Below are 22,246 nucleotides of genomic sequence, written 5' to 3'. Positions count from 1 at the left end.
TGCAATCATTTGTTTGTCGCTTTGGATAAAAACGTCAGCTAAATGTAATGAAATGCTATTTCATGGCGATTATTAAATATTCACCAAAAGCCTTTGTGACAGTTAAAATGTTCGTCATCTCAACAGAATAGTGACGGGTAAAAGTTTCGTACTGAAATAAACGTGTCTAACGTTGTAAAAGGGAACCTAAGTGTGTCCTTCAAATAATGGTAATACTGTGAGTTTAGGTCATTTCCAGTACCGTATGTCAACCGACCTCTGGTGGCGATGGCCGGGGCTCCCAGGCGCAGGTTCATGGGCATCTGGGACGCCATGGCCAGCAGGTTATGTTGGAAAGCCTGCTGCATGAGGCGCTGCTGCTCCTCCGCCAGCCGGGCCATCTTCCTCTCGGGCCCCTCTCCTCCACCGCCGGTCTCCAGCTTTTCCCGGAGCTGCTCCAGAGTGGCGGCTCTTGCCAAACCGGCGACCTGCTGATGACCCAGGGCCAGAGCCATGGAGGGTCTCGCCGCCATGATCGAGGGGGTCAGGTCATCTGGAGACAGACGTTTTATGATTTGGAATGAATTCACTTGCGAGTTTACGCAGATTAAAACCTGAAATTGAAGAATCTACGCAGGGTGAACGGGGATGTGAGTCTTCGCCCTGCAGGAAGCAGCGCTGTGGTCCAGTGGGAGCTGGAATAGTACGGTGACAGGATAAGTGGCTGTTAAACTTAATGATAGATTACCGACAGTAGAGTACTATATCACAGAGTAGCTCATAACATTAAGTGAAATGGTTTTTTTCACGTCAGTCTGAGTAAATCACAATTTTAACTGAACGGCAATTACTCCGAAAAAATATTTTGAATGTCACGGGTACTTTGTGAAGAAGAAAAGTCATAAAATTCATCTTAAACGGAGCGTTACTTTTCTAAACAAAGTTGTGTTTGTGTTTTGATTGTGGTGCTAATCGACCGCACGCACCGCCGACACATGGAGGATCCTGACTAGAGACATAATGCTCGTTTAAGCATTCGCTACTCCAAATAATTCCTATGTACATGAAACCACTCTTGGTTCAGCTGATGTAAAGTTCCCCTGCTGATTTCATACAAGTGCATTTTGAAAACCTCAGATTACAACAAGACAGCTGCGCTGGTGTGCAGAGCAGTTACACATTGACAAGCATTCAGTCAGCACAACCACATGCCATATTATATGAGCACATAATACGAGCGGCAAGTAAATCACAGCATGTTACTCAAGTACAAGCCGCGGATACTGTCGGGGTCCACGGCGGAGTCACATTCCAACCGAGTCAAAGTGACATCAGATAACAAAGCAGCGTAATGACAGTTATCAACAGGATCCCACTGATGTGCACTAGAGGCTTCAAAGTTCATGAAGTGCCCCCCCTGGTGTGGGAACCATGTTATTAATCAGTAGTAAAGGTGAAGGCGCTCTACAGCCCGAGGGAGAATCGGCTCTCAAATGAACTCTTAAAACACCTGGATGGACTATACACACACACACACACACACACACACACACACACACACACACACACACACACACACACACACACACACACACGTACGCACACACACGCACACACGGTGGGATAATACAGAGGAAGGAGGAACGTGACTCGTTGCAATAGCACACTTTCATACTAATACACTCACACTCACTAGACATCGATGTGGAACTACTTTTTTATATTCAGGTGTTTTCTCCACCGCTGAGCCTGGATGTCGTTTTTCAAAACTGCGACAGAGGGCAGTATTTCTCTATGAATACTTTCAAGGTCTCAGCACACGTGTAACTTGAACAGTCCAGCTTTTTCCAGCCAGCACGGAGCAGCCACAGTCTCTGAAGCAAACATCTACAAAGCTGAATATGACCTTCATTAACCCAGAGAAGGCTTGCTGAGCGTACACATGTATTTTCCTGCAACACCTTCTTTATTCTTCTCAGTTACACACATGTACATATTAGAGATGTCTGTTTATGTCAGAGCTTTAATTCTTACGACTGTGAACTTATTTTTCCCCTTTATTCATTCATTCATTCATTCATGAATCAGAATTTTTAAGTCTGATTCTGCAGATTGATCTGCACCACTTTAAGGTGCCTACCTTTCTTCAAAGAGGGTCCCGGTGAGGCCTGCAGGCCGTTGAGGGCCGCCGAGGTCCCCGCGCCCAGAGCAGAAAGGTGCATCTTGGGAGGTGACAGGATGTGGGGGGCTGTGCTGGGAGAAGGGGAGAAGCGGAAGAGGCTGCTGCTGTAGCTCGGACGACGACCCTCGCGTCGGTTGCTGTCGATGGCGGCCTGGAGCTCACCTGGGGAGCTGAGGCCCTTCCTCTCGCACTCATACGGGTACAGGTATTTCATGTACCTGAAGAGGAAAGAAAACACGCAGCAAAGCATAAGATGACCACAGAAACATTCACACGGAAAGAATCGGCACTGATTTCACAATTAAAATCAACAACATACGTTACATGCACACAAGAAAGTGGGTTTCTAAAAGGGCCACTTTAAATTGCAGAATGTGTTAACATGTGCGGCATCGAACTGGCTGCTCTTGTTCTGTCAATATGGAAACTAATTCTCCCTTTCCTCCGATACATCCTTTCAAACCAAGTCAAATTTTTAGTCAGTTAGTGTTATAGGAGCCTCCTTAAGATGATCTGTTTGTTTTTTGTTGTCAGTGCTGTTTGACTGAAAGTGCAAGTGACAGGACAGGAGATGTACTGACAGTTTGTCTTTAGGACGCAAAGGTGTTAAAAGATTTTAACGATAGCCTTGTATTCAACCCAAGAAGTGCATGTGTTTAGATTTTGGAAGTATTTATACTTTACTTTCACGTCAGATTCAGTTTTTGTCAGATACCTCCGTTTTATTTTGGATGAAAGAATCCACTGCTGTGGTGAACGAGCTGTATTTTCATCCCCGGTAGTGATTCTGTCCTTCAGGCACACGCAAGTGTAAAAACCCAGTCGGACACCTTCTTTGCATACATGGCTAAAAAAAAAACTGGTTTCTCCAGGAGTATTAACTGTTTCTTTAACCTCCTGCTTACTGAATGAAGGTCACATGGATTACCAGCAGTGGGGGGAAAGAAAACTTGAAACAGCAGAGAACTACTGTGACACTTCGCATGAAAATATTGCAGTGAAACATCGATGCCAAGTATGAATATTTTTATTATATAAATAAATAAGTTTGTAAGGTGCATGCAACATTTATGACAGGTTTTTATGACCGTGCCGGTCAGCCTGTCCCGACAATCTTATTTTACTGCTGTAAAAATGAACTGACATGAGATAAACGGACTGAAAACTTTACTGCGTTAGATAAAACACATGCGGACAAAGCTTTCCTTTAAGGACATAATTTGTCGTCAAAAAAAAAAAAGGGAATAAATCACCATATGTGTCATCACAACACTCAGCATATTGCAAAATGCTTAAAATTGCGATAAACATATGTCATTATTGTGACTTAAATATTGTGCTAATATCATAAGGTGGGGCCGCTGGCAATCCCACCCACAATGTTTACATGAAATCTGCAAAATCAGGCCACTCTAGGAAGCCGAGAGAAACCTTCTTTCTTCGATGAATACATTTCCACTGAACTTAATGCAACGTCTGGCGTTCAATTGTGCAAAAGAGTTTTTGTATGCCGAGTATACTTGAACGACCTCGTAGCCGCTCTACAAGCGTGCACAGTCGCAGCCCTGTTGTGTTTTCCATCCCATACACGAACACACCGTATTATGCACACTGGCTGCATAATGGTGGAATAGCAGCAGCGACGATCAATACGAAGCAGGAGGAGCAGCGTCCATTAGACGGAGCAAGCGGAGCAATGCAACACAACAGCCCAGCAACATTAAAAATACATAAAGGTTCATTATGGATATCTGCTAGCGGACAGGATAGAGAGGTGCTGCTTCTACTGAGGGGTTTCCATCGAGAGAGCGAGAGTTTCTGTCAGTCAAACCCGACCTCGGCCACTGTGAACTCTGACCCAAATCAGGTCAATAAACCTATGGCGTCGATGGGCTCGATGTGTGATGTAATGCTTGGAGGAATTGAATGTGAAGACAGAAGGTGGCCCGGTGGAGGAAGCAAACTCGCGTGTGTTTATATTGACGTTCGTACGACCACGCACACAAATCCAAATGCTCCAACGCCGTGTCGACATTTCAGGCGTCGCCCGAGCAGCGCGTTGGCGAGAGCGGCTCCTCGCGAGCTACACGAAACGTACCCACGGGCGCCGCGCGACGAACAGGTGAGCCGCCTCGACGCTGGACAACAGGAGCAAATCTGTTCCGACAGATCTGTGCCAGACGGACGACTGAAACACAGCTGAACGCTGGTTGCTTCGTGGCAGAGTTACAAAGACTTACTGTGTGCGCAGAGTGAAAGCCGCGCTGGTGATGGAGGTCGGCAGGTTGAGTCCCTTTGTGATTTCTCTCCAGATCTTCTTGTTGATAACCTCCACGAGGCCTCCCTTCTCCGTCACGAGCTTGTAGAGCATGTACAGGTCCAGGACCTGCTTGGCCATGATGGGAATACGATTGACTGGGGTTCCTGTGGAGGAGAGGAAAATCATAAAATCAATCAATACGGTACAAATCCGATATCTGAAACAGAATAGCTTTAGGCAGCATGAATGCCTTAATGGTTGATGACTTCATTTATGAATTGGATTTGTGTATCGAGTAGAAGCGAACCCTCAATGCTGATTATTTCTTTCATATTTCTTTCCCTGCTGAGACATCTCGGCGTGCAGAAAGCACGTTTAAAGACACTACAGTGAGCAAGCAGGAGGAATCCTAGTGCATTAATCCATTCAATAATCAATACTGAAATATCCAGGATAACTTTGTGATCTCCACATATTGATCTAACGCTGTCAGGTTGCTGGTTAAATAAGCTCGCTGCCTGCGCGCCAGTTAAATTTGGCTTGAAAACACATTAGCCCAGTTAACGCAAGCTGGCTTGACCTGGAAAAGGGGATTCACAAACAACACAAAGCAAGGCGGCTCGAGACTTTTGATACAGATGCATTAATCTTGTCAACAGCTTATCTGCAGTGAAGCTTGCAGGGGGTGTACAGGGAGGACAATAAGGAAGGTGGAGTAGGTGTGTGTGTGTGTGTGTGTGTGTGTGTGTGTGTGTGTGTGTGTGTGTGTGTGTGTGTGTGTGTGTGTGTGTGTGTGTGTGTGTGTGTGTGTGTGTGTGTGTGGTGGAGGATTAATGCCAGCCAATCCTTCAGCCCCACCACAGGCTGCTCTTAACCTGAAACTGGACTCATTAATGACTTCGTAAAATAGCAGTGCGATCAGGCCATGAAGATTAGCCCTGATTAATTTTCTTAAGTTAGCAACATGTCTTTAAGCCATGTGCAAAGGTCAGAGGTGATCACATGGACCTGTGGAGTGTGAAGATCAGGAAGGCATTGTCAGGCTCAGGGCTCTAACCCTTGAGGTGCCCTATTTAATTCTGGCTGTAATGTTGTATCGACTTAGAATCACTCCTTAAGTGTTTTAGGAAAGACAACAGACGGAGCAGAGTTCTCTGCATCGGGTTTGGCACCACATATTCACAATTCTGTGTTTTAAAGTTGTAATATTTCACCTTTCCACATTTAAATGTCTACAAATAGCCATCCATCTATTTTTTTTTTTTTTAATACCGGCTGTATCCTGACTACGCCGACAGCTGGGCTGGAAGTTATCCCTGGTGACTATGTTTGAAGAGGGGGTACACCCTGGACAGGTCGCCAGTTCTTCACAGCACCAAAACCGAAAGACAGACAACCATTCACCCTCACATTCACAGCAATGAACAGCTTTTTATTAACCGAACACAGATGTCTTTGGACTGCGAGAGGAAGCCGGAGAGCACGAAGAAAACCCACGCAGGCGCAGGGAGAACATGCAAACTCCAAACAGGAAGGCCCGAGCCTCGAAACCCTTCCTGCTGCGAGTGCTAACCGATGCAGCACCGGGACGGGACGCCCTCTAAAAACAATCAGACATAATGTTTTTTTTGGGAGTTGTGTGCGCTTTCATTATCTCAAATGTGTCCAACGAGGTTTAAATGCAGAAAAAGCCGTGACTTGTTTCATTAGGTCACACGCTCCCGCTGGCAGCTCCAAAGCAGCTGGATGGAGAATAATAGCTACGGAGGCTGGCTAACTACAGCGGGTAACGCAGGGAAACTACAGCTCTTACGTGCACCATTATTACTAAAGGACGCGGAGGAATATCTAAACATAAGGCACACCGAGCAAGCGGCAGCAACACAGGAAGAGGGAGAGGGAGAAGCTATCGCTAATTGCTAAGCTAAGGATTGATTTTCATCAGCAATGTTGGTTGTTTACCACCGAAGACAACAACTCCCATGATCCCTCACTGCTTCACAAGGTCATCAAATTCTGTCTTTTTATTCCTGTTTTGATTGAGAGACCCCAAGTGGCACAAATTGCATACTGCGCAAGAACAGCTGCTAGAAAATACACAGCACATACACAGAGGAACATGTTTATTACATCTGTCAAATCTGATGCAATCCTATGAAACATCCAGGCGAGAAGTCTGACTTTTATCCATTTTAGAATGTCCTCCATTCACATCAATGAATTCTACATTCGATTGGTTTGCATTAGTGTTGTTAATGATGCAATAAATGTCCCAAAAAATAAATAAATAAATCGGTGTATCAATTACATTAAACAAACACCGACTTTAAAACCAGACATGCGAGTGACAATCTAATCTAAAATGAACGGGAACGCTCGATCTGGTTGATATTGTTTAGCTTGCTAAAGCCACGGACAAGTCTGTTCTCGGAAAAAAGCCATCTCATCTTTAGAGCCAATTAACACAGTAAAAACTAGTGGGCCACTGCCAAGACGCCGGCGTCCTCCTCAGATTACTTGAATTAGTGTCCAGAGATGACAAGTGTGGAGGAAACATTGTCTGTAGTCTCATTTAGTTAACCGATAAGTTAAATTAGCCATTATCTAAATGCACATTCACTGATTGTTCATCTTTTACCTTTAGTAACAGGTGGAAGCGATTCTCAAAGGTGGAATGAAATCCATCTACACATTAACTTTTAAAATCAGTTGCAATTAAGATAAAAGTACATATAAATGTGTAAATAAATGAAAAAACGTATATACACACAGTAATGTAACGACGTATTGTCAACTGTACAATGCATTTTGCGTATTGAAAATGACGTGTCCTCCTGTAGATTGCAAATTTGTTTGCGAACATTTCATTAAGACTAAAGAGGCAGTAAAATGTGTCCGCATGTGGCACGGTAAAGCCAATCTCTGTGCTGTAGCAGCATTTCCAGAACACGCAGTGCATCAAAGCTTTGCTGCCAGCACTTCGTCAGTTATTTAATGCAGCGTTGGACATCAATCCTGCATTAAACAATTAGTACAACTAGAGGGGTCAGAGATCAGCCAGGGGTTATTGATGTGTGAATTAAACTGCAGGTCAGCAGGAAGCCATGTTTTCATACTGGCCTGGCCGGGAACAATGACAGCACAACAAATGAGACACAACAGCACCGGCTCCATAGTGACAGGCCAGCAGTTAGTTCGGCTTTAATTCACGCCAGCCTCTTTGTCACCATCTGCTGTCAAATCAAAATCCGATTTTATGTATTTACAAGGAGATATTTCAATAACCACACAAAGAAAGCCTAAATATGGACACACAGTGCGTGTATGAGAAGAAACCAAGTAGCTACAGTATCTATATATCTTAAGTGGACAAGTAACCAAAAACAGCATCAATTAGTCAACATGTGACATCAGCCAGGTTTCACATTTCAACACGACCTGACCACATGAAAGCACCTTTGATTATACCGTAATTGACCAAAAATCACATTGGCAACGCTCGGGCAGTTAGCCAGAGCTCCTTTATTTGAGAGAATCAACGTGCCGCCTGCCTTTGGTTTCCAACAGCTGCTCCATTTCCAACCCTGGAGACATTTAGCTCTAACAGGCTTAATTAGAGCGGACCAAAACATCTCTTTTGATCACAGCAGAACAAGTCGTCTGTCTCACATGCTGTTATTCTGCCGTTGTACTTGTTACCGATTCAACTTTAGCGTTTTATTTATTTTAGAGAAGACGAGAGACAACAAGGTCCCCGACAATATAAGAACACTTTGTGACACGAAGCCTCAAACAGGCTGCCATTGGGTATTTCATCTCTCTGTAAAGCCCTGATTTGTCCACTCGGCCACTCTGAGCCAATATGTAATTGGCTGCAGGCTTCACCTCCCATCATCCTTTGCCCCGGACTGATTTTCCCCCAGAGACCAGGCCATCAGGAGCCTAGTGATTAATGGCACCAGGGGTCAGAGGTCACCTTGGTGGGAAGTGCTGAGGCCGAGGGCCCCTGAACCACTCCCTAAGTCCTTCCTCCAACTTCCACTGTGAGTACAAGAGCCACACGGCCAGCCTTCAAATGGCTAGACTTCAAATGATAAGGATAAAGATACCGAGTCAGACAGAGGAGGATAAAAGGCAACCAGAAAGCCTTTCACGGATTCATATTTGGAATTATGGGAGGATGATTAATATACTCATATTTACTTCCTGTGATATTTTTCCTGAAGAGCAAAAATCCTTTACAACATTTACAATCATTTAATATATATTTCTCCTCTAACACAAAAGAATGAGAATAAAACACATCCAACTATTCAGTAAAAGATAACCTTGAGTAAAAAGCCTTTTTATCCATCATTTCAGAGCCTGGAGGTATTAATCAACCCATAAGAAATAGGCGGTCCATCTGAATCAAACATTAACATTTTGCCCTCACATTACAGTTCCAGCATCCTATTCAATGTGAGGCAAAAAAAAAAAAAAAAAAAGAAGAAGAAGGAACTAGGTCCTTTTATCTGACCTCTGACCTATTTTTAGCAGGAAACAGCTGTTCACATTAAAGTGCCTCTATAATAAATCAATTGGGTGCCCCTAACACCAGTAGTGGTAAATTAAATATTACCGACTTCCCTTGATGGGCATTTCTTTAAATAATTAAGTGACAGAGCGACAGCCTTACAGCGGACAACACACACGAAATTAATTTTTTACTGAATGAGCATTGGCTGGTGTGAGGTTTCACTGCCGTCTACAGTGAAGAAGGATAGGAAAAAGGAGAAAAGGAAACCACATTATGTCATTGTCTGTGGTTGCTTTACATCCTCTAATCTATTTGAACCATAATCTCATAGATTATTAAAATAAATTTGGTATCAGATTAGTGACATTAGCTGAGTGCACAGTTAGTGTAAAAGGAAAAACAAGCAGAGAGATTTAAAAAAGACAAAGGATGAGAGGAAAAAAAGAAAGTGTGGAGAGAGAGAGCTGCCTTAAGGAAGGAAGGACGGAAAGAAAGGACAGAAAGAAAGGACAGAAAGAAAGGAAAAAAGGAGGGGGGAGGTGTAGTAGCTAGCCAGCTGGAGAAAGACTGGATTACTGCTGTAAGGAAGGTGTCAGCCAACACAAACAGCCCCTGGCCTCATGGCAGTGTCTAAGTCCTTTTAGAGCACCCACACCCTCCACACCTTCCTCCTCCTCCTCCTCCTCCTCCACTACTCTACCCCAACTACCACATCTACACCCCAAAGAAGACCAGGCCAGCAATACATCTCATTTCCATTTCCCCAGTTCAGTTTATGAACATTCATTTAATAAACAGTGACAGACGCTAATGCCAAACAGGTATTCAAAATGTCCGCAGTCAACAACGCTTCCTGCAATAACAAAAATGTCAATAAGGTGAATTACTCGGAGCACATACTCCAACTCAAAATGCCTTAAGTGTAGTTTTTTTTGCCTGCCACCTTGCATTCATAGTCATAAAAACTGTTTGATTTTTTAGAGAATAACAACACAGAACAGGCCGAACCCTTCATTAACATGGGGCAGAGATACTGACAGGAGAGACGAGTGTCTGGCCTCCACATGCTGGGAGTTTACTTTATGTAGGCAGCGTCTGGCTGTTTAGTTTATATGTTCATACGTCGAGCCAGTATATTGTCAGGACCCTGTACGGCGGGGCATGTTTGTTTTATTTTTAATGCATGGCCAGGGACATAAAAGGTAAAAAAGCCTTGAGTGTATGGAATTTGCTATCTTTAGTCCAGGCAGAGCCACCACTCGCATGACGGACCAATTCATATCAAGTGTTAAGATATGTAGCCTCCACATAAGGGAAGTTAAATGCAACGTTACACTATAGATGCATTGCTATTCTAAGCATGAAGCTAAAGCCACAGCTGGTAGAGACAGACAGAGAGAAAGAAAGAGAGGGACGGACATCTAATAAAGTCTATAATATCAGTCAGTCAATAAGCTCGATAGCTTTGGCTGTGGAGGTTTCATTCCTGTCATGTCAATAAAAGTGCAATTAATGTGAGCTGACACGGGGAGACAGGCAGATAGAGAGAGACAAAGGAAAGAGGCAAGACAGGAAAGAGAAAGAGAAAGAAATAAGGACTTATCTTGTGTCAACTGCTTTTAACCACCATGTGATAAGGAGCACACCGAGAAAGAAAAACAGAATCTTTCCATTGGCCTCTGAGTTTAAACTCAAAATAAAGGACACAAATGTAGAATCATTAACAGTGACGCCATCTCGAGAGAAATGAAGACAATGCGCTCCAAAATGATCCATTCCTGCACGGCACGATGTGACTGCACAAATAACAGTGCAGAGAAAAAGATACATTAACAAACGTAAAGAGAATACAATGCAGTGTTTGCAAGTAATATGTATTATTCATCTGTGCAGTAAGTGACAAATATGTCAGGTTAGCTCACAAAACATGAATGGCTTTTTCATATCAGCATACTTCATCTTTTTCATAGTTCAGGAAAAAAATAAAACCTACAACTATAAAAGGAACAATCCAAAGGGGGGAAAAAGCAAACATTCAATGATGAATAAGTCACTTGAAGCTATATTTACTCAGGAAACAGAGCGAGTAACTTCCGAGTAAGAATTATCACAGTGCGGACGCAGCCAGTATATTAAAGGAGTTGTCCTCTGTGCACCGTCAACTGCTTCGGTCTGTGGTGTAAAATATCGCAAAACTAGCAAGTCTCCAAACAACAGTCAGAAGCTGTAAATTTGACTGGGTGCTGCTGGTCACACACTGGGGAGCCTGTCAGACGACACACCAGGACACTATTCAAAATGACATTATACGATTCAAGTTTTCCAAGTGCAACTGAGCAACAACTCTCTGTGCTGACGACGCTGATGGGTTTTCACATGATGTTTAAAGTTGTGTTAATGGTTAGCCGCGTTAATCTTCTGACAGCTCTGCCAGTAAAGCATCTCCGAAGTGAATTAGAGAGACGAGCAGAAAGAAAGACAAAAAGTAAAGAGAAACATGACTCCTTCTCCGTGGGTCATAAAGACGGGTCACCTGGTGAAATGGGGGCTGGGGGGTGGGAGGGCTGAAAAGGTTGGGTGGCGCGAAAAGTGAGATGGCCTCTCCAACTGTAACCCAAGTCCCCTCGATCCCCAGAGACCCGGGAGATCAACTGACTAGACCCCAATCAACACCGGCTGATATGGAGCCGACGGAGAGATGGATGGATGGATGGATGGACGGACGGATGGATGGATGAATGGATGGATGGATGGACGGACAGACGGATATATAGAAGAAGGGTCGAGGTTTCTCATGATTCACGGTCATTCAGAGTCACCGGGATTTCAATTTCTGAAGGATGTCCGAACGAGAAAGAGACAGAGGTCAACTGACATCCCTGAGATGTACGGTGTGCCGTGCAGGACATGTTTTTGTTGATGATGGTTTCCCAAGATATCTGGAAACAGCAGATGTCCACTTTCTAACGAAATGACTGTATGCAACTATTACTAAAATATACTACCCTTTTTCTATAAAGTTGCATACAGTCATTTCGTTAGAAAGTGGACATCTGCTGTTTGCCTCCACAAAATGCACAGACTAGTGAAGAAAGGACTCTTCTACCAAACAATGCAAAATGACACGATTTAGGCCGTGAAAGGCTGCAATTTAGTGGTGGAAATAAAGACAAAAGTTATGCACATAAAACATGATCGATGGACATTTAATGGCACTACCCATTTGGTGACTTTTACTCAACAACTTTATTTTACAAATAAGCAAAATTACTGACTGACTTACTGATTGCAAATGTTTATACATCCATCTTTTAGTGCTCCAGTCTATTTCTCTTCATAGATTTCTGGAAAAGTCGTTTAATCCAGCAGCTTTTTTTTTTTTATTGAAAATGAAACATTGGGTATCAGGAAATGTGTTGTTGGTGAATTTGAGATTTACAAACCAGAGGAGCTTTAATATGCTTCTGTCCATTATTCTGCACACATTCGATAGTTAAGAAAACGCACAATAAACTCCACGTGGCAGAATAGCTGTCATGGTTGGTTCCTTTGACAAAGTAAAGTGCCTGAATATTTTTTTAATAACTTCATGTCTTCATCTTCATAGCCTGCAGTTATACTCCAGCAACCACTAAAACCTGTTGCGTTGCTCATGCATGAGACATTTCTCCACCCTTTGTTGCACAATTCTGGTGAAACTTAGTTGTATGATAGTATTGCTTTATGCTGATAAAATGTCAGACCTCCCCTTTTCTTGTTCTGCTGAGCTACAATTGTGACTGGACTGAAAACATCTTTTGGCGAAATGAAATTCATGGACAATCTTTAGATACAAGGACAAAGAGCAGATGACAGAGTTTCACAGTGCGTGGGTGTTGGGAGGCAGGGAGAGGTCAAATCTTTGTTGACGTATGCAGCTGTTACAAACACTGATGATACAGGCCTGTATTGTGAGTGACAGTGAAGAAAAGGTCAATAAAAGTTGTTTTCTACCCGCAAGGTTGTACTACTGTAAAAACAGAGCAGAGTATTTAGATATGACAACATGTAAGAGGGAGGCATTAAGTGCACGTGTTACTGCATCAAAATATGTTTTGCCGTTTCAACACGTTTAAGAAAGTATGTCATTTTTATATTTGTTAAAAGTACCTTAAATATCTAATAAGAAAATGTGTTCTGACAAGAGTGTATCGTAACGTCACAGTTTAAAACTTTACAGCTTAGGTCAAATACAGTGGACGACTTCTGCTCCATGTTTACATTTAACTGGAAAATCAAGTAAGAGATCAGTAACTCAATAGCTCGGCCTTGTAAAGAGCCGTCTCTGATTGTGCGGTAGAAAATGTCAGGAATGTATGTGACAGCAACATGACAATGGTTCGTTCAACATGTAAGAGGGAGGCATTAAGTGCAAATTCCACTGATTGAGCTGCAGAGGTTCGGCTTTTTCCACTCAATCAGCTGAAGACTAAAATCATCCAAAAACAATGTGAAAGAGAAGGGAAGGACTAATATTTCAACACAAAAGGAAAAACAAAGGTTCAAGAGAGCATGCATGAGAAGGCGGCGGCTGTGGAGAGTTATAGAGAGAGAAAAAAAAAACTGCATTATCTGCTGCATGAGAACAAGATCATACGTGCTGAGTGGTGACAGTTCACTGCTCACTGATTATTACTGGTTCAAAAGGGTGCACAGGTGACAGTGATGTCTTCGCTGGCAGGTGCAGATGTGAGGCGGCTCTCCGTCCCTTAAAGTAAGCTTTATAACAGCAATAACAAGTAACTGCTTTAATCAATAGCCACACGGATTGACAGATAAAGCCATCAGCTGAAGAGCCTCATTTGGGACCGAGCACCACTGATCAATACGGGAGACATCAGCTGCTATAAGCCGAAGAGGAACATGTCCAAACACAGGAAGCGACCGTGGGGGGGTTGGGCATCCATTTTGCAAATATAAACTGCCATCAATGCTAATTACTTTTGGACTCCATGACAGTCGGTCATACATTTACCTTTCAGGGGTTTTAGTTGATGCTCTTAATGCAGAGTGACATAGAATGAGATTAACACCAGAATAAGCTTTAATTCCTAAACTACAAACAATAAGAGTATAAAAGACGCTTGTTAGAGGAAAAAAAAAAAAGGAAAAATGGCTAATTATTGAATTTAAAACACTTAACTGTTGTTGGGGCTTCAACACCAAGAGGCTTGATGTTATTTTTTAGGAGCCACAATTACAGAATGACAGAATTAACAGAATGAAATGTCAGAAAAAAAGGATCACTGCTGTGTAAACTTTTAAGCCTAATTGCTGAAGATGAAAACTCTATTTCTTTTCACACACGTGCATCATCAGTTGTTAAGTGACCACTACCTTAATCTAAATGTACCCCAAACAACAAACCACATCAACTAAAATGCCGGTGGCAAAGAGGCGATCGCATCTGTGTGCTTCGCGACCATTTCTTCCCTCAAATCAAGCGTCTTGTTTTCCATTCGGCCTCTTTGCACTCAGATCTGGATTACCGCGTGGCTGATGGAACATCGCTGCAGAGCGGCCCTGGAAGTGAGCTCAGGTCTATTGTACTGGCGTAGGGCTCCTCTGGGGGCTGTAACGCGTTTCATACCATCCATCACAGGGGTGTGGAGGCCAGGAAACATAGCTTTAAGAGCACACACAGGACACAGATGGAGAAGCAAGACATGCAGCAGTAGCAGAAGTTTGGGGAAATTTGTCCATCGCAGGAGCGTTTCATGTGTGAACAGCTTCACGAAGCCGCCGCAAAAAATGTATTATGATCGGTCAAATGAGAGAGTGCACCCGGATTTACAGCTGATGCAAAGGAGCTTCACGTCAAGTGGCCTTGTTTGAATATAAAATTGGGTAAAAGAAAAAAAAAGAAAAATAATAATCTCTTGTTGATTTATAAAAATGTTAAGTCGTGGCTTAACTCGCGTGACTCGCCTAGATTTAAGATGAGCAAAACAAATCAAAATAAAGGTCCATCATACGTGTGCACTGTTTATATAATTTATAAAAAGTCGTACTTTTAGCTTACAGTTTTTATTCATTGAAAACGATATTAACTCTTTTTTTTTTTTTTTTTTTTTACACTATTGCTCTCAATATTTAATAAATATCAATATTATCAATATTTAATGAATACATTTTCTTCCCTTAAAGCTAAATAAATATTTCCTTTTCGGAGGTTCCTATATTTGATACATTGTTTGTATGAGGGAGGTGACGCTTGCTGCTTTAAGTCTTGCGTCACTCCTCTGAACACTTCCTTCATGTCCTCTCGAGCTTGAGCGTTAACCGACTAGCTCCTTCACAATGTTTTTTCCATTGGGTCGTGACAAGTCATTCTCCTCCTGCACCATGCTCTTTTCCCATTTATTGGATGAGTAATTGCCCCGTTTCTTTCTCGGAATATTTACAAATGCTCTCCACTGACGACAAAACAACATGCGTGAATGAACTGAGCAGCCAGTATTATTTTTACCCTGACCGATGATCAAGCATTAATCTGCTTGAGAGCTGCAATTGTCCTCTTCCCTGCTCTGTTACTTATAAGCATGGTGATTAAGAATCTCCCTGCGCTGCAGTTGAGAGACTCAAATCCCTGAACAGTATGGTCGTAATTAAAGATGGACAGCACAGTGGCAATCCAGGGCTGGAGAGCAGTCTGGCCAAATGACAGAGGAAATAACAGGGAGGTGGAAGGGATGGGGGGCTGGGATGAAGCAACACAGAGAGGAAAAGACACAAAGAGCAGCCTTGGTTGGAAAGAAACAAACAAAAACCAAGTGAACCTTTTTTTTTTTTTTTTTTTTTTTTAAATCTCAAGATTTTAATCTGACATCCCCCAATACACACACACACACACGCACGCACGCACGCACGCACGCACGCACGCACGCACGCACACACACACACACACACACACACACACACACACACACACACACACACACACACACAGAGAAACAACATCAGGAAAACTACTATTTCCTTTTGTTTTGAAGGAAGAACATAACCACTGGAGATGCTTGCTCCCTGAAGGCTGGGCTATAATTTGCTAGCCGACGGGTGGAGTTCACCGAAGGCAAAGATCCTCTCAGCACTCAAGTACATCGACATGGTAACCGCAAAATCTTTTGATGACAAATGCAGGGGAGGATGTGCCCAGAGAGAAAGGTTTCGCCTCTTCATTTGGAGTCTGTGTTGGGGCAATGATTAGAAAGCAGTGGTTGGATTGTGTGTATCATTTGGGTTTCCCACCCTGTCTTCAGGCCCCCTTTGCTTCCAGTCTTCTTGTACGTTTGCCTGATTGTCTTTCTGTCTGATTGGGAAGCTCGGTCAGCTTCAGCCCACTGACAAAGTGCTTTGAAAGGGAAATGAAAGAGCATGGCCTTGTTTCTACACACGCTGGCTGATGTCTCCTTTAACCTCTCCTCAGTCACCCTGGCACCCCGTCTGCCCTTGTCTCCTACTGTGGTCTCCACGTCTGCCCTCTTCATCCCTCATCCTCTCCTTTCTCCCCGCTCGCACATACAGACACGCGACGGTCACTCCCTTGTCTGCTGTCCGTCAGGGTTGCCCTATCAAAAAGGCCGGCCCCCATTTATTTAGAGATCATTAATCATCCCGTGTAGGACAGGAGGCCCCTTAATCCAGCCACGCCTCCCCCGGCCTCACCAAGTGGGCCACAGTACTGCCCTCCACCCCTATCCCCCATGGTGTTATCAAGTTTCAGTGGTTGTAACTGTAGCACAATAAACAGTGGGGGAAGGAGAATTCGGTGAGGGGAGAGGAGAGGAGGAGGAGGAGGAGGAAGGGGATGGAGACAGAGAGAAGACAAGAGACGACAAAATGTCATTTCCTCATTACATTTTATTGCTGCACTCAATGTAAAATGTGCTTCTTGAGTCTCAAAAACGATATCCATCCTGAGAAAATCAGCCCCGACTCAGATTACAGAAACCGTTAAAAATTTTAAATTAGCTAATCAAATTGCAGAAAAAAGCGATTACATCTACAGCCAAACAAATTAGCAAAATCTCAAATTAAACAACCCTTCCTAACTGCAATCCAACACTTCTTCTAAAATGGGCGAATATGCTCACAATACCTTGTGTTTTTGTTGTTAAAGCTGCCAGGTGCTGCCACTTTCCAGAAGTTGTGGTGTGTTAACTAAAGGAAAACGAGGCCATATCAAAGAGCCAGAGAATGTTCCTATTGTGGTGTGGTGTTTGTACAGAGGGCCAGTCTGTTACGAGGGCCACTGTGAGGCTGACCGGGGGAGTAATATAATGCATACATGGATCCCCCAGAGCCCATTCAGGGTGTAATTGGTGTGGACAGAGCTCTCGGTCTCTGGGTTACAATTGGGGAACTTCCTCTAATGTCCTGCTGGGAGGCCACTTTTCCCACACCACCAATACTACAAGGAGAAACCAGCTCAACCTGGACAAACAAAATATTGTATTTGTATTCCAAATGTGAGGAAACCAGCAGAGCCATGGTCTATATTTGTTTTTAATGCAAATCATGCCCGTCTTCCCTTCTCTGAGTGAGTGTTGTTGCTGTTTATTGTTTTAACTCAGTAAAGAAATATGCAAATATTAATATGATGCTTTTTTTTTTCTTTTGCTGTACACCAAACAAAAGCCCACGAGTGCCAATTTGCAACATATCCCTGAAAACATTTCAGTGAGCTTCGCAGGAACAAACAGTCTCTCATTTCACATTTCACTGTGGAGCTGCAGTTAGATTTACTCATGCTTTCTTTTCCCTTTCCTCCTCCTTCCTCTTTACCACTTTATGACTATGAACAGACTTAAATCTTCTACACAGGGATTTTGCCTTAAAATAACTCTAAAGCAGTGATAGCACAGCATGTGGTCCCTCTTAATCTGAAGCTACGCGTCCCATTAAGAGAGTCACACTAGGATGGATCTTGCCTTTGTTGACCGCGACGTGTGGGGTTCTCAGTCGAGAGGAGAAGGAGGTAAAGCACTTGTCTTCACTCCCCCCTCCTCCTCATCCTCCCCCTCCTCCTCCTCCCCCTCCTCCTCTCGACTGGTGATTTCACTGAACAGGAGCCTCTCTCTCTGGCTCTGTCCATCACAGCTTGTGGCCATTAATCATCTCAAGTGGACAGCGCTGACAGGCAGTTGGCTGCATCACTCTTTTATTTTCTTCCTTTTTTTTTTTTTTTTGCCTTCATCGTGCACCCGTAGCTCCCGCAGCTTCACTTACTGCCCCCCTCCCCCCTCACAACCCCACCTCTGGTCCCGAACCCCCATCCCCAATAACAAAGCAACCTGGGTGTCAAACCAAAACAAACAATCACCCATCTGCTTAATCGAAGCCTTTGAGGCGGCTAATAGTGCCAGCGTCGAAACCTTTCACTGCAGCAAGTGGGGGTGAGACAGGAAAACCTGTAATGGGTGTAATGAACAGTAATGTCACTGTAACTCATCACGGCTAATATCCTCCACCCACACTCTAATGTGAGCAGCCCCAGTGCATTTATATTACATGACCATGTCAGGCCATTAGCTAATGTTTCTATCTGCAGCAAACAACTAATACTGTATATACATAAAGGGTCTCCAGTTGAATAAGCTCCTTCTCTACAATTACAACCAACTAATAGTACAGAGGTGGTGAAAGCAGATGGGCCCAGCAGTTAATATAAGAAATATTCCTGGGACCCTACAATGATCTGGTGTGATGGAGGAGCAGAGGAAGTAAAAGGCAGAAAGGGTTTGCATGAGTCCTCGGCCCGTTCTGTGATGCAGAGCCCATCAATGGGCCCCTTTTACGCTCAGACACTATTTAGGACAGCTGCTAAAATTCCTCAACCATTAAAACACACACACACACACACACACACACACACACACACACACACACACACACACACACACACGCACGCACACACACACACACACACACACACACACACACACACACACACACACACACACACACACACACACACACACGTGTCTGTTTTTAAGCGCAAAGGCAGGAAATGGGAATCCCTCGTAAGTTTTCCTTCCGCTGTTGCTTTCCTCTCAAAGCTTAGAGGCCCCACGCCAAGGTGGGAAAAGCACTTCACCATTTGTCTCCCTCTTTCCAGTGAGATTTCACTGGATTTCACTTAACCTCACAAAAGGAGGTAGTATATTTAAGTATGCCACTTGTAAGGTCACTCAAATTAAGGGGCTGACATTTTCCCTCATGACCATCTTTTATACCCATTTCTTAGAACTTTCTAACGATAACATCTAAATAAAAAGGCTGACGAAGTGCTCTTTAATTACAAAAAGAGGAGCGCAGTAATCTTGACCTCATATCTATGGTGTGAAATGGAGGGAGGAGTGAATGCACAGTAATGAGAGGGTACCATCAACAAGACCTCAGCGAGGCTTGCTTGTCTTCTCATACACTCTTGGCATTAACAGGAAAAAGGGAATCCAGCCAAGCAATTCCCTGTGATTAAGGCTTAGGTTTGAGAGACAGCAGAGGTCAGCCAAGTGCCTCTCGTCTTAAAGGGAGAGGTGAAGAACCCACTTAGAACAGCTGAAACTATACCCTGCCCTCCTGTACAATGGTTTTATCACATCTCTAATGCCAAGAGAGTCATCCCTAACATATCCTGTGTCTATATTTGAAGCACTGTGCAGCCACGGCCATTTCATTTTCCCGTCTACAGAGAATGTCATTATTTGCTGGCGCACTCTCTCTTTTCCAAGTGAACAACAAAATGACTTATCTCTCTTGCCATATTTTGTTTTTGTGTCTCATATGTGTCTACTACAGATGACTGTGGTGATAAAGCAATAGCTGTTGCAACTCTTGTCTGGCACTGACCCTTGAACTCTCCCACAACTGGTCACTTGTGCTGCCGATGATACGGGAACTTGATCCATGCAAGCTGATTCAAGTTACACTCACTGTAACTCACTCTGGAAATGTAATTCAGCTAAACAAGTTAAACAACTGTTACCAGTAAATCGGCGTTTTCTTTCATTTGCTAGATGTTGGATTAGTCTTACAAGTTAATTTGCCTTTTTTTTTTTAATTTGTGTATCATTAATTATATCTAATTCATTCATGCTCAAATTATATACCCATTTGTGTTGCTCAAACTACAATGGCAATAAAACATAAAATAGAAATAAACATACTTGTCTTCACTTAATAGCCAGCATATGTTTTCCCTGCTTTTAGTAAATACAAATTTCATGAAAGTAATGTGACACGGCACAGTAATGATCCAGCTATCTGCTGTCAGATGGCATTTTAGTCAGCTTGATGGATTTCTCCATCTGACCAGCATGAGAAAAGGGTCAGCCGCTCCCGGTGTCTGCTGCTGGACAGAGATGCTAACAGGGCCCTGACAGATCCTGTCCCTCCCTCTCCGACTCAACTTAATTCATCACCCTCCAAACAAGACCTCTGCGTGCTAAAACCAGACCAGGCGCCCAGAAGCTACTGCTCTCATGAATCTAAGCTCGCCAGCATATGCATACGAGTACAAACATCTGCATGTCGATGCACATGAGCCCATCCACAGAAATGTATGCACAACGATCATCTGTCACAGTCTGACAAAACAAACTACGCCTCACGTACATTTGGTATCACCCATTAAAGCCTGTGACAAAACACATTGGAAGTATGAGCCACACACACTCTCACAGATCATCATCACCCATCATAGCCTGCCAAAACATAACGTGTTTGTAAAATATGCGCCACTGTAATAACACCATGATTCTTCCTGGGAGGTATTGCTCAAGCCATGTAACTTGTTTGGTAACAGATTTGTCTGCATTAGCAGCTCTGGTCAGAGGGGTCTAGTCCAGAGAGTCAAAGCAGCACAAGGTGGCTGAGCCTCCTCGGCTGTTAGCCAACTACACAAGTTAGGCCTCTGCTAGATCCACTTGGCTCTGATAATGCAGCAACACAGGATCAACTGAAGCAGATCTCACCTGCTGACACTTTAAGGCCTTTGCTTTTGAAAGGGGAATTAGTAAAGGATTTCTTAGCGATGCAAAGTGCATAGTGCACTTGACAACCAACAGACAAAAGATATATTTTGAAAATCCAAAATAAAATAAAAAAAGCTAAAGTGCTTCTACTTTCATCCTTGTAAAGTTTATATTTCAACAATTGTATGAATAAATCATCTATTTGTGCTGCAGGCTGGACACCAACCAACCTACAGTGAAATCCCAGAAAAAGCAGTACTAAGACAGGAAATGACTCTTAAGAAATGGAAGTCATGTGGTATTTGCTTTTACCACATGGACACAGGGTGAGACATTAACTCCAACCAATGCCACATCTGTTGCAACTCTTATCGACACCCACTGAAAGTTATAACACGAAGTTTCTAGAGAGGTTAAAACACCCTCCGTGCATTGAGAGTTGAGAAAGCCAGCGTGTGCAGTTTTGAATTCTAAACACAAACTCTTAACTCCGTTTCCTCAGGGAAACAGGCTTTTAGAAAAGACCTTAATGTACTTAGCGGGTTTGTTTGAAGCTCTGCCAAACCGCTGGACCTAACAAGTAAAAGAATATCTATGCGATGGTGAGTGACAGTGACGAAGCAGCTGCTGATTAATATGCTTTCCAGTATTCTTACCTCTTTTCTGCATGAAGGTGAAAAGATCATCCAAAAACTCCTTCCTTTTAGGGTCATTATCCAGCTCATACAGCTGTAAGAGACAACAGAAGCTTATTAGGGTACAACCGTTGGCTCTGGTTCTTTCAGCATGTTATGTTGTCACTAGAAGTTCAGCCGCCTTTATTTTTCACAACTGCCCTTTTCGACACAGGACTATGGGCTGACAACGGCAGCGCAAAGCAAAGCAAATCCTTGTAATTGCAGAATTTGTCTCATATCCTGTATTTTTACTATTTAAAAGTGGTGTAAATGAGAGGCTTTTTTGGGCTCTGCAATGTTCTTCATCCATGAGTACGAATACGGGCGAGTTCTTTTCTCTCGTGCCAGAACAGAAGATACATGCATGTCAAAAGCCGGCTGTTATCCTTGTGGTGTGTGCAACGTCTAAACAGATGAGATGTGGTAACATGAGGCAATGCATCCTTCAGTCTTTGTCAGCGTTGCTTCTTTGAAGCCCGCTTGGAGTTTCGGGAGCATGGAGATATATTTATAGCTCTGCATTTGGAGAATGCATGAAAAGGTTAACCTATACACAGATACCACTAGTTTGACTTTCATGAGAATGGATGTTGTAATGTAATCGGTGTAAATGTT

General features: G+C 43.3%; 1 protein-coding gene across 3 annotated transcripts in view; it reads right to left on the bottom strand.

Annotated features, from left to right (window-relative positions):
* The window catches only part of LOC138616204 (AT-rich interactive domain-containing protein 3B-like), a 48,701-nt gene that overhangs the window by 1,399 nt on the left and 25,056 nt on the right, over positions 1 to 22,246 (bottom strand). The window contains exons 4-7 of one of the 3 annotated variants that reach the window (XM_069690345.1): positions 21,611 to 21,683; positions 4,402 to 4,585; positions 2,120 to 2,379; positions 257 to 568 (exon numbers count right to left, since the gene is read on the bottom strand). In XM_069690345.1, the coding sequence (XP_069546446.1) occupies positions 257 to 568; positions 2,120 to 2,379; positions 4,402 to 4,585; positions 21,611 to 21,683 (829 nt within the window). Of the gene's footprint in view, positions 1 to 241; positions 569 to 2,119; positions 2,380 to 4,401; positions 4,586 to 21,610; positions 21,684 to 22,246 lie in introns of all 3 variants that reach the window. The other 2 variants (XM_069690343.1, XM_069690344.1) reach the window with 2 other exon arrangements.

Source organism: Brachyistius frenatus, unplaced genomic scaffold (assembly GCF_029030835.1).
Source record: "Brachyistius frenatus isolate BFR_SWC_R1_liver_20210118 unplaced genomic scaffold, ASM2903083v1 Contig_9, whole genome shotgun sequence".
NCBI lineage: Eukaryota > Metazoa > Chordata > Actinopteri > Embiotocidae > Brachyistius > Brachyistius frenatus.
Note: the sequence above shows the minus strand (reverse complement) of the source record. Positions and strands in the feature narration are given on the sequence as shown.